General features: G+C 40.4%; 1 protein-coding gene across 1 annotated transcript in view; it reads right to left on the reverse strand.

Annotated features, from left to right (window-relative positions):
• Nucleotides 1–4,941, reverse strand: part of PDE6C (phosphodiesterase 6C) — a 41,654-nt gene extending 36,713 nt beyond the window's left edge. The window contains exon 1 of the mRNA XM_039871708.1: nucleotides 4,337–4,941. Within this exon, the coding sequence (XP_039727642.1) occupies nucleotides 4,337–4,816 (480 nt within the window). The 5' untranslated portion in view covers nucleotides 4,817–4,941. The remainder of the gene's footprint in view (nucleotides 1–4,336) is intronic.
• Nucleotides 4,942–16,030: the final 11,089 nt, after the last annotated feature.

Here is a 16,030-nt window from a genome sequence, read left to right on the forward strand (position 1 = left end):
CCATGGGAAGGGCAGAGACATGAGTCTGGAGAGGTGCACAAATGAAAGGGCTTGAGAAGAAGGTCAAGGACGGTAGTTGTTTTATTAGCTGTAATTTAGAGGAATACCTACTCTGTATGGGTGTAGGCTCAGCCTTCCATGGCCCTTACTATCTCCTCTTTGAACTTGAGGCTTCTTCAATTAGAAATGAACTTTCAGCCTAATTCTGAGACTCACTGTCTAAAATTAAAGCGGTGTTGCTTTCATAAGTCATATTATTTTCATTTCCCCGTGTTGATGGTGCTTCTAAGAGCAGTACAAACCTTGGATGCTGGACTCTGTACAGCTTCCTAAAATAAAAATATGAGAGTCCACTGGTGTATAACTTCCAGGCTAGAATTTCTTCCAGGGAACAAGGGTTGCTTGGTCAACAGAACTCACAGCTCAGCTCAGAGCAATAGTCCCTAGCTGTGCCTCAGAGTCATCTGCTGAAAAATGGCCTCACAGCAGACCCACCATAGCCTGAGCTCCTAAAGTGGAGTCTGTCTTCCCCAGGAATTTGTACTTTTAGTAGGTGAATCACCCCTGTGGAGGATGCCCAGAAATTCAACCCTTTACAAAGAAAATGTGAGGTGCTAAGAGAAGACAATGCAGACCCTCACCCCAGATCTCTTCTATACCTTTCCCAACACTGAACCACTCAAATCAACTATTTATTTAGGAGGCAACATCGCACATTGGTAAAGAAAGTTCTGGAGTCAAACTTCCTTGGCTGAAAAACAGGCCCCCGTTTACTAGCTGCAGGCTCCTGGGCATGCTATGTATCCTCTGCATCTTTGTTTTCTAATCTGAAAATGGGAATAACAATATCATCTACTGTCTAGAGTCCCTGACATGAAGATAGAATAACATAGTATGAGTAGAGCACTTAGAAGTGTCTGACACATACTGGGTACTCAAAAAATACATAAAAGAGAAACCTTATTCAGGGCATCCCTGGATAAGAAGTAGTTCTCTTTTGCAATTAGCTTTTTGCTTCTAGTTCTAGCTTTTCTAAACCAATTCTAATCACTGAAGAAATTAGATGCTCTTAGCTGATGCCTGGGAGCACGCTTCCTCCTGAGGGCCAACACTTTGCCTCATGCCGTCAAAAGCCACATTTCTTTCCTGACTACTTTATCTGTTACTTCTCTGTTGCTTCCTGTAGCATCTTCACTCTCAGGCCAGGAGGTCCCCAGATTTTGTTAAGTTTTTTTTTTTCCTCTCTTAATTTACCATTTGTCCAGGCCAGCTCACATATCATTTTCCTGCTAACCTATTACACATTACAGATCATAATCACTTTCATTTATACAGCAATCTTGGGCACTCAGGAATAATCAAAATAACACAAACATGCACAGGATGGAGTCAGGCAGCATCTCTTGGCTAACATACTTCATTCTGCAGCTTCAACATTTGATGCTGTTTTGTCTTAGATTCTAAACACAAGGTAATATTGTCAAGCTCAGTTGGCTGTTTTGAGAAAATGGCCTATGAGTTTCCAAATAGAATGTTTGCTTATCGCTGTATCTGAAAGCCCTGGATAAAACCATCCATCAAATTTCAGGGTAGGTAAAATGAGGCTTTCTGGTTTTTTTATTTCCACTAGCTCAAACAATCCTTACTGAAGGTCATTTGAATAAATTTTGTATTTCTCAAATTCATAAATTCCCCTTAATGATCCTTTTTCAAAGGAGCCACGGAAGGCAACTGGAGAGAACATTGTCTAGAGCAGCAGGCCGCCTGGATCCCTCATCCCATCTCAGCATCGTTAAATTCTGATTGAATACTGTTATCCCTTGAGATCAGGAGTCAGAAAGAGAGGAGAGAAGGAAGACAGAGGAGGGAGGAAAGGGACCTAGAAGCATCCTGTTAATCATTGCAAACTTAGAACTTCTCTGTGGCTGTCTTTTAACCACAGACAGAATGAGAACTGCCCATCCATAGAGCTAATCAACGGCTTTTCCAATAGAAATAGAAATGATTAACTTGAAAAGAATATCTCTCAGTTTCCTGTTATTCAAAGTTTTCCTGCCTTTAACCTGTTTTAAAAACAGGCAATAACCATTGACCCAGTTTTGGCCACCCACACCCAGGCCCCCAACCTCTTTTGGCATAAAGCTAATATTGTCACAGTTGTCATTTATTGAGCACCTACCAGGAGTCAGGCACTTGATGTCCGCTTAATCTCTACATTAGGTTACCTCTATTTCTCAGATAAACTCAGTCCATCATATTTACCTAGTTTCAGACCTGGATCTGCACACAAGTCTGTCTGATGCCAAAGCTCTTCAGCTGACACCACGTGGCTTCCCTGGTACCACCTTTGTGGACGGCCATGGTTGGGAGTGTCTGGTTCTGCCTTTGTTTAGGTGTAAAAAGTTTTTCCCTCACCCGTGCCCACACTGCCAGCCAGAGAGAAGTCGAATGTGGTCAGCAGTGTGGTAAAAGAGGGAGGCCTCCAAAGACCTGGGTTATGGTCCCAGACCCACCACTTCCTGCCTAATTGGCCTTGAGAAGATTCTTACATAGGATGGAAATTAAAATGTGCCTTTCGCACAGGGTCTTTGCCAAAATCAAGTGAGATTAAGAATGTGAAAATCTGTATAAAATGCCAAATGCAATGACTTGTTTATCTGAAATTCAGATTTTCCTAAAATGAACAAGCATTGCGGTGGTAATGCTTGTTCACACACACACACACACACACACACACACATTTGCTGCTCTGTCCATGCAGAGCACTCACCATGGACAGTTACAGATCAAGGCCACCAGATCTTTTAAGCAGCTCCATACTACCATTTTCTCCTCTGTATGAAGATCTGAGCTCATTAATAAAGTATTACAGCTGAAGTCATTCTATCCAGAAAAAATAAATTTTGCATGTCATTTTCTTAAGTTTGATGTCCTAGTAATTTTGGAGATGGCCTCAGTTGGAGACTGGCAAGAGGCATATTCCCGTGAGAAAAGAGAGGGTGTGTGCAACCTTCTAACTCGTGTCCAGAGCACCTTGCCATGGGCACGCCTCAGTTTAGTCACCTGCAGCAGCTGCAGTGGGCCTCAACAACCTACTTAAACCTGCTTAAACTCGCTGAAGGGAGGAGTGGGAGAAGACTGAGCCCAGCAGCAACCCTTGCACCTCAGGGCTGTCTTGTGGTTGTTTGCCAAGTGCTGCTAATGTTTGACAACTCCTGTGCCTTCCGGGATCCACGTGGCCCTCCTCCTGTAATCAGCTTCAGGAGGCGTGTGGGAGATTATCCTCCTGTCTCCAGCAACCGGCTTCAGAAGCCGGCAATAAACCTCTGCACAGAAAGCCCGTCAGGGTCTGCTCCCAATCAACTCTGTGCCAGCATAATCCACTTCTCTCCTTTTGTTAATAGCAAAGCAAAATAATGGGACATGTTTGTTAAAAAAAAAAAAAAAAAGAAAGGAAGGGAAAAAAAACAAGCGGAGGTGCTGCCAGGAGAAACTCCTGCCAGTTATTGCTGAGTGGAGGGATGATGGGTCATTTGCATTTCCTCCTTTTCACTTGTATTTTATAATTTTCCTAAAATGAACAAGCGTTGCGGTGGTAAGAAGTAGTTAAATTTTCTGTTTTTAAATAAGCATAATATTTGTGAATATGCTGTTGGGTTTCCAGGAGGGTCCAAAAGTCTCATTTACCTGATTGGAATTCATTCTCGATAGATCTGAGTTTTGGTGGGGGGAGGGTTGGAATGGCCAACTGCACTTAATCATCATTGAAATTTACATTTTTAATGACCTAAATGTGAACATCTGAACTTTCAAATGGCATCATTTTTCTTTTTGTGCATTTGGTCTATAGGTGAAAGAATCTAAGGATGAGCCAATCCATCCCAAAGAACTGAGTGTCTTCAAAGGGATGTGGGCAAGAGGCATGGAGAGTGATTCAGGAGTCTCGGCATCTGGCTGGTTGGCTGATCTCACCACTGGGCGGGCCTGTTTGCCATCTTGTTCAGAAGGATAGCGCCCAGGGCATGGAAGAGGTGGAAGGGGAAAGGTGGGGACTAAACCAAGCCCAGGGAAGTTGCCTGATAAAATGCCAAACTTGAACAACAACATCATTCATTGTTTATCTGAAATTCAGATCGAACTGGGCATCTCTGTTTTTAGTTACTAAGTCTGGCAGCCCTGGCCCTGGGTGCTCCTCCCCGCTGCTGCCTCCACTCTTCAAATTAGAGACAAACCAATGCCACAAGGATGGCCTCTTGGACTTCAGCTCTCTCTCCCACTGTCCCTCCAGGACTCTGTCAAGACCTCATCTCTGCCCCACTGTCATAAAGCCACCTACCTTTTTCACATCTGGGACATTAAGGGCTTTCTTCGTGTGAGCAACCCAACCTACTATCCCGATGTCCAATGGAAACACAACTTCCTTGTCTGGGACCACCAGGTTATCCTCAAACCTGGAGGTCGGAGTGACGTTGAGCAGCCTGGAGGCCACCTCGGGTGTGCCATTGCGGGCCCGGCACAGGAACAGACTGCAGCGGTCGGCCTGCAGCAGCTGCGCCAGCTTTTGCAGGGCCCTGTGCGCCGCCAGCTCGGCGCTGCCCGCCTCCTCCCGCACCGCCTGCAGCAGCTCCAGGCACAGGGCCGATTCCTCCTCCAGTGACAGCCCAGGGAAGGATGTGCTGGCTGTGCCCCGCGCTCCGCTGTGCTCTGAGGCTTCTCCCATCGGCGCCATCCGCAGCTTCTTGTCGAAGTACTCCTTGGCAAACTGAGGGTTATCCTCCAAGTATCTCTCCACGGCCCCTTGGCTGATCTCACCCATGGCGTTGCTTGCTTTGCTGCTCTTCTTCTGAAAGGAAGACCTCTCAGAGCACCATCTTAGGCAGAGTACCAATAAGGAACTACATCCTGGTTAAGATTACTGAGAAATCCTAGATGGCACCCCGTATGACCCCCAAAAGCGAAGCAGAATGATTGGTCAGCAGAGCTTTCAGTCTGCCTGTAATTCTTGGAATGTGACAGAAGGTCCTGGCTTAGACTGGGACTCAGGAAGCACAGGATTACAGAGTTCTTTGGGACATGAAATCCCCTACCATTATTAGCTCGTAAGTCCTGAGAGAATCCTCAGAGCATTTTTAGATCAGCCAGGTAAGTGGCAAGTCAAAAGTGACAATTCTAGAAAAAATAACTTTTCATGGGCATCTGTCTTCTGCAGCTAAGAAGAATCATCAACATATTAATGAGTTATAGTACAATAGCATCAATTGACAGCTTGAATCACTCTTTACAATAGTGATATAAAGTGAATATAGATAGTGTTGTGTCTATTTGTTTGTTTGTATAGGAACTTTAGCGAATACCGGGGGAGATGCAAGGGTTTAGCATCAATGCAACATAAAAGTTAATATTAATCTTTCCTTTTTTGAAAAGTCCTTTGATCATCCACATTTCTTGGCCTACTTCTCTAAAATCCTCACCTCTCTATTCTTCTAGCTTTAGAAAGCTGGACCTCAGAAATGTTTTGAAGGAACAGACCTTTGGCTTATTTCTAGAGAGGTGAACCTGGCAAAACATTTGCCTGTGATCCAAGCCTAATCAAGCCACAACATAAATAATAATCCTTGTCAAGACACATGATCACAAAAAGCAACCCACACAGCTGCTTACTGGGTTTTCTGGCTAAGCATATTAATTTGGATTTTGTTTTCAATAGTAACAGCCAGAATTCATGCATTTTTGCTCTAAGGTACAGCCTGTTAAATCTACTGGATAAAACCTGTCTTGTCTGTTGCTAGGATCTTTAATGTCTCAGGGGCTTCTAGCCTGGAAAAAACAGTTACCACTACTTAGTTTTGTTTAATGTTCAATTTATTAAGCTTTTACATTGATTAAGCACGTTTTCCCAAATATTTAAACACTATTATGCAGCTGATAAGTCCAACTACACATTTCATGAACCGATTTCCTTGAATATTTAAATGTTGATTTCAACCTTAGTCAAGGTCTTTTATTAAACATTGCAATAAAGCTACTACAAACTTGATATGACAAATTCTCTTGACTGGAAACACACATAATATGTTACAGTGACATGAAAAGTTATTGTTATGCCCACATTTAAGTCCGTTTCAAAATAGCAACCCTATGGGTTTCATTTACTTCTCCAAACTTAAAGCTTTTCCTCTCTAGAGCAGCAGTCCCCAACCTTTTCGGCACCAGGGACCGGTGCTCCTATGAGAATCTAATGCCTGATGATCTGCGTTGGAGCTGAGGCGGTGATGCTAGTGCTGGGGAGCAGATGCAAACACAGATGAAGCTTCATTCACTCTCCCACCACTCACCTCCTGCTATGAGGCCCGTTCCTAACAGGCCACAGACTGGCACCCGTCCTCACCCCTGGGTTGGGGATTCCTGCTCTAGAGTGATAATAGTCTTATTAGACAGAAAAGAAAAAGAAATCCACACAGGGTACAGTGTCTAGGTGATGAAATGAGAGATTCTTGGTCAGTATTTGATTTTTCCAGGGGCACAGAACTCAAATAGCATTTCACTAGTCTATGTCACTAATTATGTCACTTCTTATTGTTGAATTCACTTGCTACCTTAAAGGGTCTTGTCAAATACACATCTTTTTTTGTACCCCCCACTGTCACACCCTAGTCTAGTCTCAGGAGCATCCTCCTCAGATTACTATTTACTTCATAACGCCTTATTAGCATCTCATTGTAATTAGAATAATGCAGAGGTTTTTCTCCTAAGAGAAAGGAGTTGAGTCAGCTGAGTCATCCCTCCTATGAGACCATCATCTTCTCATACAGTTTTGGACATTCTTTCTTCCTAGTAATTCAGTGAGACTGTGATGTAGTTTCTACTTCTCCCAAAAGTATGTGGTGCGCTCACAATTCCCTGAGTTCATCTTTTCCTCTTTAAACAGAGATAAAAACACATATCTATATTTTATATACAGATTTATACTTGATAAGAAAAACAAAATACCCATACATGTTAACATCCTCTACTTAAAAAAATGAAAATTAATTTAAAAATGAAACATATTCTATTATAATCCACATTCTTTTGTTTTTATAATTACTTCTACATTCATTTGCTCATTCTTTCAATACAGGTCTGTTGACTGTCCATTATAAGCAAGATGCCGTACTAGCTCCTGTAGAGACCTCACATTCCTCTTATCTGACTGTCCTCTCCTAGTTATATGAGAAGATTATTCTTCTCTGCTCTCCCCCATTCCCACCCCCATACAGCCATGTGACTAACTTTGGCCTATGGGTTGTGGGCATAAATGTCTCTCCTAGGTAGGAACAATTAATTGCCAGTATGAAATGCTCCAGCTTTCCATTCTCCCTGTTGCCATAGTAGTTCCAGATGGAGGGGCCTCCTGAATCCCAGAGTGAGGATGTCATGAACAGAGACCTCTGCTGACCTGAGACAGACATATAGCATGAGTAAGAAATTAACCTTTGTTGTTTTTAAGCCTCTGAGATATGAGAATTGTCTGTTACCACAGCATAACTGAGTCAATCCTGACCGTTACACTTCTACTGCAGGGGACACAGGGGATAGATAAGCCTTGGTCTCAGCTTTACAAGCTCTTGTGGTAGAGTAAGAGAGGTAAGACTAGTGCATAAAAAGTCATGGAGCATAGAACAGGATATGATAAATATCAGAAGTCAGGTACATACATATGACTAGGAAGTCATATGCCGTAGATACAAGACATAGATATAGAATCATATCTGGAGTGGATGGAGATGGAGTAGAAATTGGGTGTGTTCCAGATGGTGGTAACAGCAATGGCAATAACATGGAGTGTAGAGTAACAGGGGGAATAGTGAGAGATAAATCTGGAAAGAAAGGTTGCACATAGTTTATAGGGGCCCCAAAGGCTAGACTGAGGATTCGAACTCTGAAAAGCTTTGTGGGCAGAAAATGAAATTAGCAGAGTTCTTCTCTACAAACTTAATCTGGTGCTTGGAAGAACAAATTGAGGAAAAGAAATCCTCAACTTTTGGATACAGATAAAGACGATATATTCATTTGGTTCATTATTAAATACTCTAAAAGCATTTGACCCTGCAATTCTGCCTTTATGAATTTATCTCACAGAAATAATTAAGAATGTATGTGAATTAAAGTAGTTATAGGCATGTTCATTAAGGTATAATTATAAAAATAAAAGATAGGAAATAGCCTAGATAGTCAACAATAGGAGATTGAGTAAACAGATGGCATTATATCCATAGAATAGGAAAGTATACATTTATCAATAATACTGCTGTAGAAAAAAAATAATATTGCTGTAGAAGTCTATTGATATATTTGACATGAACAGATATGTATGATATTCTGTAAATTTCAAGATAGTATTATGATTCTTCATATACACACATATATGGAAGTATATATATATATATATATATATATATATATATATATATATATATATATATATATACCAAAATGTTAACAGTGATTATTTTCAAGTGGTGGGATTAACACATTTTCTTCTTCTTTTTTGCTTACCCTATTTTTCTAAAGTAGATACAACAAACATATATAATTTATGTAATAAAGAAATTCGTTAATTTATAAACAAAGTTTTTAAGGCTATTTTCACAGACGATGGGTAAGATTACTTGGGAATGAAAAAGAAGGGACAAATGTGAGACACAATTTCAGGCAATAATTGGCAAGGCAGACGATCAATTAGGAAAAAAGCAAGCAAAAAAGAGCAATCACTAGTGACTACTTCGAGTATTGAATAATATTTTATAAAAACAAAGATTTTTTAAGAGAAATATTAGAAACTTGCCTTTTAACACACACACAAACATCCCTTCTTCTTTCCCGTCCTAGACTGACCCCCATGATCTCCAGTGCTCTTCTTCCCCAGTGGGGTCCTTGCAGAGTCTCTGGCCTGTGCAGACAAGCCTTTGGGTCTCTTACTAGCTGTTTAGTCATAGACACTAATAAAACAAAATTTTTAAAAATATAATTTTAAAAATATTACCAAACGGTCTACTTAGAATGAATTTTTAACTCTGCAGATAATTGTTGACTGCTAAACATCACTGTTTAATTTTTATGTCAGCATTTCTAGTTCATTTAAAGCATAGAGTTTTTTTGGTTTTTGTTTTTTTTTAAGTAGAGCATTAACTAGTATGGAGAGTGAGGGAAAATGTCAATATCTTAGATGTTACAGATATTAACAAGCATTTATTTAGATAAAACATATCTGAAACAATAACTAAGTCAACATGAAAACTTCATTCTATTTACACAAAATATTTTAAAAATATAAGCCACAAGGTAATAATAGTAAAAAAAAAAGTGATGATAAGAATAGTTAACATTATAGTATGTAATCTGTGCCAGGCATTCTTCTAAGACTCTTACATGTATTATCTCATTTAATTCATACAATAACCTTATGAAGTAGGTACTATTATTATCTGTATTTGACATGTCAGAAAGTGAAGCACAGAGAATTTAAATAACTTGCTCAAGGTCACACAGCTAGCTACCAGTTCAAATAGTATTAAGTTAAAAAGTACACTCAAGAAGTGTACAAGACATCATAGTAGCTGCTCACAGAGTAATATACAAAAACCTTTCCTTTAAAGAATTTAAAATCTAAACATATATTATGAAATGTCAAACACCAATATAGGAGTTAAATAAAAATTCCAGGAACTCTTTTTAAAAGCCTACAGATGTACCAAAGAATGGTTTAACATCCTTAAACTTCCTGTTTAGCAAGTTTACATTTATCAGTAGTATACTATATTAATGAACACACATAATATTTAATTCCAATACTGCTAAAAGTTTCCACTGAAGTTAACTATTTCTACAGAAAGTAATGCTTATAAAATAGCCAAAATATATGTGCATGAGGTTGAAGCACTAACAGAAAACTAACAACAATATCCTGAATTAGCTGAGTGCATTTTGGATCATTATAGTGAACCCATTCTTCAGCTCCACTTTAGCCAAATTCTTTGTTCCTACCAATTTTCATCACCAAAAAGCGCCCCCTAAAGGCAGGGATGTCAGGCACATCCTGGACCCTAATTGCAAAGGGCCATTTCACCTTGCTAGACAGAATCTTTACTTGCACCTAATTGATGGATATGACCAGGTATCTTAGAGATAATTCAGTTGGTGGGATCCATGTTATTTTCAACTAAATCAATAAAACTCACTGATGGCTTTATAACTACTGCAAAAATTAGTTTGACTTTTTGTACCTGAACATGTTGGCTGCATAACTAATCTTTTTATTGTTCCACCAATTGTTTTGGCATCTTTTAAGTGCAGTCAGAAAATAAATGCTACCCGGTTTTCTGGTTTTTCATTTTTCTTGGCCTCTTTGGCAAGATATGGATGTAAATGTGTTTGTACAAAATGGAGCTGGTTGGAAATGCTTAATTTTTTATAATGGTAAGGACATTCATTTCTTGCATCAGTTCTTCTTTCAATTATGGTTAAAACACGTTTCAATATTTCCTAGGAGTTAGTGATTTGTTTGCTGCTGCATTAGTTAAGATAACACTAACTTCTGCTATTACAGATAATCCCCAAATCTCAGCAGCTTAATCTAATGTTAGCTTATTTCTCATTTACCTAAATTGAATCACTGGTGGGGTCCCAGGCTGATGTGGGCTCCACCAGCAGGCAAATGAGAGAGAGAACCAGGACAATTGGATGTGTAGCTTTCATTAACTCTGGGAGTAACATATAGCACATTTGTCCATATTCCATTGACCAGAACTTGGGCACATGGCCTTATAGAGCTGCAGGATGTGGGGAGGTGCCCCAGGAGGTGCCTCTTCCCAACTACTCTACAGCATGGAAAGAGAGCACAAATTTTTTGGCGGAAGGATGGTTAACCACTTCTGCTACATGGGCTATAAGTTGAGAAATTATTTTTTAGAAAGAATGACCTCTGAACAAATTTTTTAAAAATAAATATTTTATGAAACTTACCTAAAATGATTAATTTCAACAAAACAAATTATATCAATATCTAGTGATTGAACACCTACTATGCACAAGTCTCTAGATAAATCCTGTGGAAAAGTTGGTAAGGGCAGATAACAAGATGAATGAAACATGGTTTGTCTCTTCATGAAATATGGCAAGAACTGAACTTTTTCGTATATTACTCACACTCCATAAGCTGTAATTGAAAACATAATTTTACAGCTAGAAAAAAAAGAGAAAACTATTGGCAAAGAAAATACTTGTTTTATTTTCTAATTAAACATTTTCACTGTAGGAAAGTTTGGAAAATACCAAACGTTCCAAATCAAAACAAACAAACAAACTCCTTTAAATGGCCCTAATCCTATCATACAGAGGTAATCACTGTGAACATTTTTCCCATTAATATTATATCTGTATATGTATATTTGAAATTTTATTTTATGAAGATAAATTTCAAAACACTGAAGTTAAAACATCAGTTGACCTGTATTCACATATGTGTAATTATGAAGAAATTCGAGAGAGAATGCCAAAATGAACTGTTATTCTTTGCTGATATCTGGGACACTAAGGTTCATGATTTATTACAGAGAGAAAGAGAGAGAGAGAGAGAGAGAAGAGGAAGAGGAAGAGTTATTGTAGAGAGCCAGATCGGATCCGGACTTGATTGAAGCATTGGCAAAGCCATGCTTGACTGATCGATCTGCCAAAGACAGAGAAGCCAAACAGTTAGCAGACAGCTGCTTCTAGTTTAGCATAGATAACCGGGTACAAACAGGCTTTGGGAAATTATTGCTGCCGGCAAGTTTCAAGTTCTGAGAAGAAGACTCCCACTCCCTCCTCGACCTGCAAAAGTATATAATAAATGCACTGAGGTTGGCTCGGGGTCACTGTGTCCCACCTGGCCCTGCTTTTGTATATACTGTCTCTGTGTTTTTCTCCATCCTTCCATCGCCCCCTCTCAGGTATATTAACCCTCTAGCCGTGCAGGTCGCAACGTGGGGCCTGAGTAAGGGGGAACTCCACCCTCCCGCTGATGGGAAGACTCTATTCATTATAAATGTCATTCATCCACCCAGGTGGAAGGACACTGCTGGGAGGACACGTCCAACACTTAAAGGTAAGTGTACAGTGAAGAGTGGATTGGTTTCGCTAGGTGTAAAACATGGAGAATTCTGGATCCCAAAAGAGGATCCTTTATGTAGGATGCTTAAGGCTATGCTTAGAGCTAGAGGCTGTAAAGTAAAAGGAGAGCAATTAACAGAATTTTTACATTTTGTGCAAGAAACTTGTCCTTGGTTCCCAGAGGAGGAAATTGTAAATAGTCAGAACTGGGAAAATATAGGAAAGCAATTACGAGGACGTTTTACCTCGGAAGGGCCTGACAAGATCCCCATTTTCACATTTTCACTATGGTCTCTAATAAGGGATGGTCTTGATACCACTCGAGAGGATCAAAGACTCCCCGCAGGGAGGTGGTAAGAGTTGGTTACTATGCTGCAAAGGGCTTTGGAGGGGTATGAAGACCTTCATGCTCCTCCACCGCCTTCTGCTCCTCCACCACCATTGCCTCCTGAGTAGGAGCAAGAAATAGAGAGGGAGGCTCACAGAGATCAGCAGGCTAGGGGAGGAGAGGACATTCAGGAATGGACTTTAACTGACTGAGTTGGCACCCAGGGAAGTTACAAATCCTGATGATGGGGAAATATGAATATGTGCATGACCTCTGATCTATATTTGTCTGTGTTATATGTAATATGGCAGTTCGATTACAAATTCTAATTATAATGGAAAAGAAAATGTATGTTTTTGGTAACAGAAAGTATAAAGTACAGAGATTTATTTTGAAGGAAATAAAAGGGAAGGTGTTCATATTAAAATTGGTTATTTCTGAATAAGTGAGAAGAGGCAAACTGAAAGAATAAGGAAAGTAATAGAAGGTTTGTGAAGAGAAAGCCTGAGAGGAAATTTTATGTGATTAAGCTAAACAAGATTGGAAATTTAAATGCCAAAAGTAAGCTAATGCAAAATTAAAGTTGTGTTTTAATGTTCTTAGACTATTGGTCTGCTACTGATGTTATGGAAAAGTTTTCTGAGTAGAAAACAAGGATTGTGTGCTTAATCAAAGTAATTTCTGTGTTTTATGTTGCCTTAACCAGTTTTCTGAGGCTTTTAGAGAATATACTAACATTAGCCCAAAATCTGAGGGCCAAACACTCCTAGCTATACATTTCACAACTTTGTGCCCGACATTCAAAGGAAGCTCCAAAAGTTGGGGCCTAAACCCCAACCCTGCAGGTTGCCTTGGTGCCAGAGGTCTTTAAGGTGTCCAATAATTGGGACTGGGTAAAGAAGAAAGCAAAGTACAAAAAGGGTGTAAATTGTAGCTGCCATAATACAGGAACCATCTCGAGGTGGCCCTAGGCAATAAAATCCTAGTAGGCCTGGAGGGCCTCGAGCTTTATTGGCCATGAGTGACATTGTTGGGACTGAGGCATAATCAATGTGGAAACTGCAGAAGGAAGGGCACTAAAAGGGCAAGCGTCCATCCAGCCCTGGGAAGCCGGGAAGGGGTGGATCTCATAAGCCCTCGCCCCACATAGTGAGTCTCTCATGTAGTGGCTGCTCTCTCCTCTAACAACGGACGCTCACGTGCTTGCAAGCTCCAGTCCTAGAGAAAAATCCACCACGATCACAACAGTGAAACCTCAGGTCACCCTCAACATGGCAAGAAGGAAAAACTGAATTTTCACTAGATATTAGAGCTATCTACTCTTTCTTGATCCATCCATGGGCCTCTCTCCAATGCTAACTGCATAGTGACAGGAATAAAAAGTCAGCCCTCAAGGCAAACAGAAAGGGCCCTACAAAGTTCTGTTAAGTTCCCAACTGGTGTCAACTTACAAGGAATCAACAACTGGGTACATTTATCCTGAATTAAACCAGTTTCTTATAAGTCCTCACAGGTTCCTCCAGAAAATAAATCTGAAAGAGCAACCCATTTCCGTGAACCCACGGAAGATCTTAAGCTCTTGTTTCGGAAACCAGATAAGTCCGCATGTCCCAGGGAATCAGAGAACTTTTGTGTACCTGGAATTAACAAACTGCCATGAAAAAGTAACTTCATTGTCAATTACCTCTACTATTAACTTTGATTTGTCTTTTCTATCTTTTTGGTAAATTTATATCGTCTACGTTATAAGGCTTCCTATCACTTCTACATGCTGAAACGACCTCACGTTGTCTGCCTCCGGGGCCCTTAGAATAGGCTTTCAGAGATTTTTATTCCTAGTAGGCAGGGACTACAGCCCTATCTCAGCTTTGAAGAAGTTACAGAAGACAGACCTTCCTCCCTCAACATCCCCTTAATATTAAGAGAATAAAATCTCTGAAGGGAAATAATGTAGGGAGGAGGCAGGAAATTGAGGTGTTGATCAGGCCACGTTCAGAGACTAAAATGCCTCTGAATAGGATTAGAATAAAAAAATTACGTTTACAAGGGATATGGACTGACAATAATGCCAGTCTCGATGTGGCTGATCTTCATAAACATATTCTTGACATCCAAAACAGTAGAGCCTCTATTGTGGATCCTGCAAAATTGGCTGAGAAAATTTTAGATGATTTGAGAGGCTTTAACCCCTACAATTTTCTTAAACATACTGCTTGGTACTTATTTAGTCTGCTATTGTTGCCGTTAATTCTTTTTTTGTATATTCTCAGTCAGGTGCCGAGTCCTCCGGGAACAGTTGCAAGACCTCCAAGCGAGCAACCTTCATCTGCGCTTAAAAAATAAAAAAGGGGGAGATGTAGAGAGCCAGATCGGATCCGGACCTGATTGAAGCATTGGCAAAGCACGCTTGACTGATCGATCTGCCAAAGACAGAGAAGCCAAACAGTTAACAGACAGCTGCTTCTAGTTTAGTGTAGATAACCAGGTACAGACAGGCCTTGGGAAATTATTGCTGCCAGCAAGTTTCAAGTCCTGAGAAGAAGACTCCCACTCCCTCCTCGACCTTCAAAAGTATATAATAAACGTGCTGAGCTTGGCTCGGGTCACTGTATCTAAGCAAAGTGCAGTGTCCCACTTGGCCCTGCTTTTGTATATACTGTCTCTGTGTTTTTCTCCATCCTTCCATCGCCCCCTCTCAGGTATATTAACCCTCTAGCCATGCAGGTCGCGGCAAGTTACACCAACTTTTAAGCATCTAACAAATAAATAAAACATGTTGCTGCAAAAACCATCACCGTAGAAATGCACCAAAACCCCTTACATTTATTCAACATATATAGTATGTGCAAAGACCATGAGAATGCTGTAGGAGAAATGATTGAAAGGACTGGGGGTATTAGGAGAACTTTTCTGGCCTTATTTAGTAACTGTCCAAATGCTGTTGGTCTCAGCAGGAAGTTCTCCATCACTGGAGGTGTTGGAAGAGAAGCTGGAAGGCCTCTACTCTGGAGTTTCAGAGAAGGTATCCAAGCATTGGACAGGAGATTGAGAGATACTCTAAAGTCCTTTCTCACCTATGGTGCATAGATACTACCACATGTATGGCCACACACATAGTCCTTGCAGAAGCTGCTCTGGAGCAGACCTTACTTGAGCTGTTTGGGATTCTACATCTTGTGATAAAACTGGCCTCACCAGAAGATCTTCTAGTTAACTGGTTGGCCAGAGACAGAGCTTTCCTAGTTCTGTGGCGGTAAGGAGTTAAATGCATCATCATTGGCATTCAAGAGACACAAGAGACTCAAATGGGGAGCAGAAGCAGAGTGGAAAGTGGAAGCAAAAAACAGGCAGGTCGATGTCTAAAGAATTAACAGGAAGGTGAGAGAGATCACAGGTGTCTTTTCAGCAGGCTCAGAAGTAACCTCAAAGCCCTGTAAAGGACTGATTTGAGAACCATCAACTTCTATTCAGCATCCACCCTTCTCTTCCCCCACTCTCTCTTATTTAATGTCAATAAAATGACCCAAATTCATCTCAGTTCTTTCCAATTTGGGCTGTGGAGACACAACTGAT

This window comes from Pteropus medius, unplaced genomic scaffold, assembly GCF_902729225.1.
Source record: "Pteropus medius unplaced genomic scaffold, Ma_sr-lr_union100, whole genome shotgun sequence".
NCBI classification, from domain to species: domain Eukaryota; kingdom Metazoa; phylum Chordata; class Mammalia; order Chiroptera; family Pteropodidae; genus Pteropus; species Pteropus medius.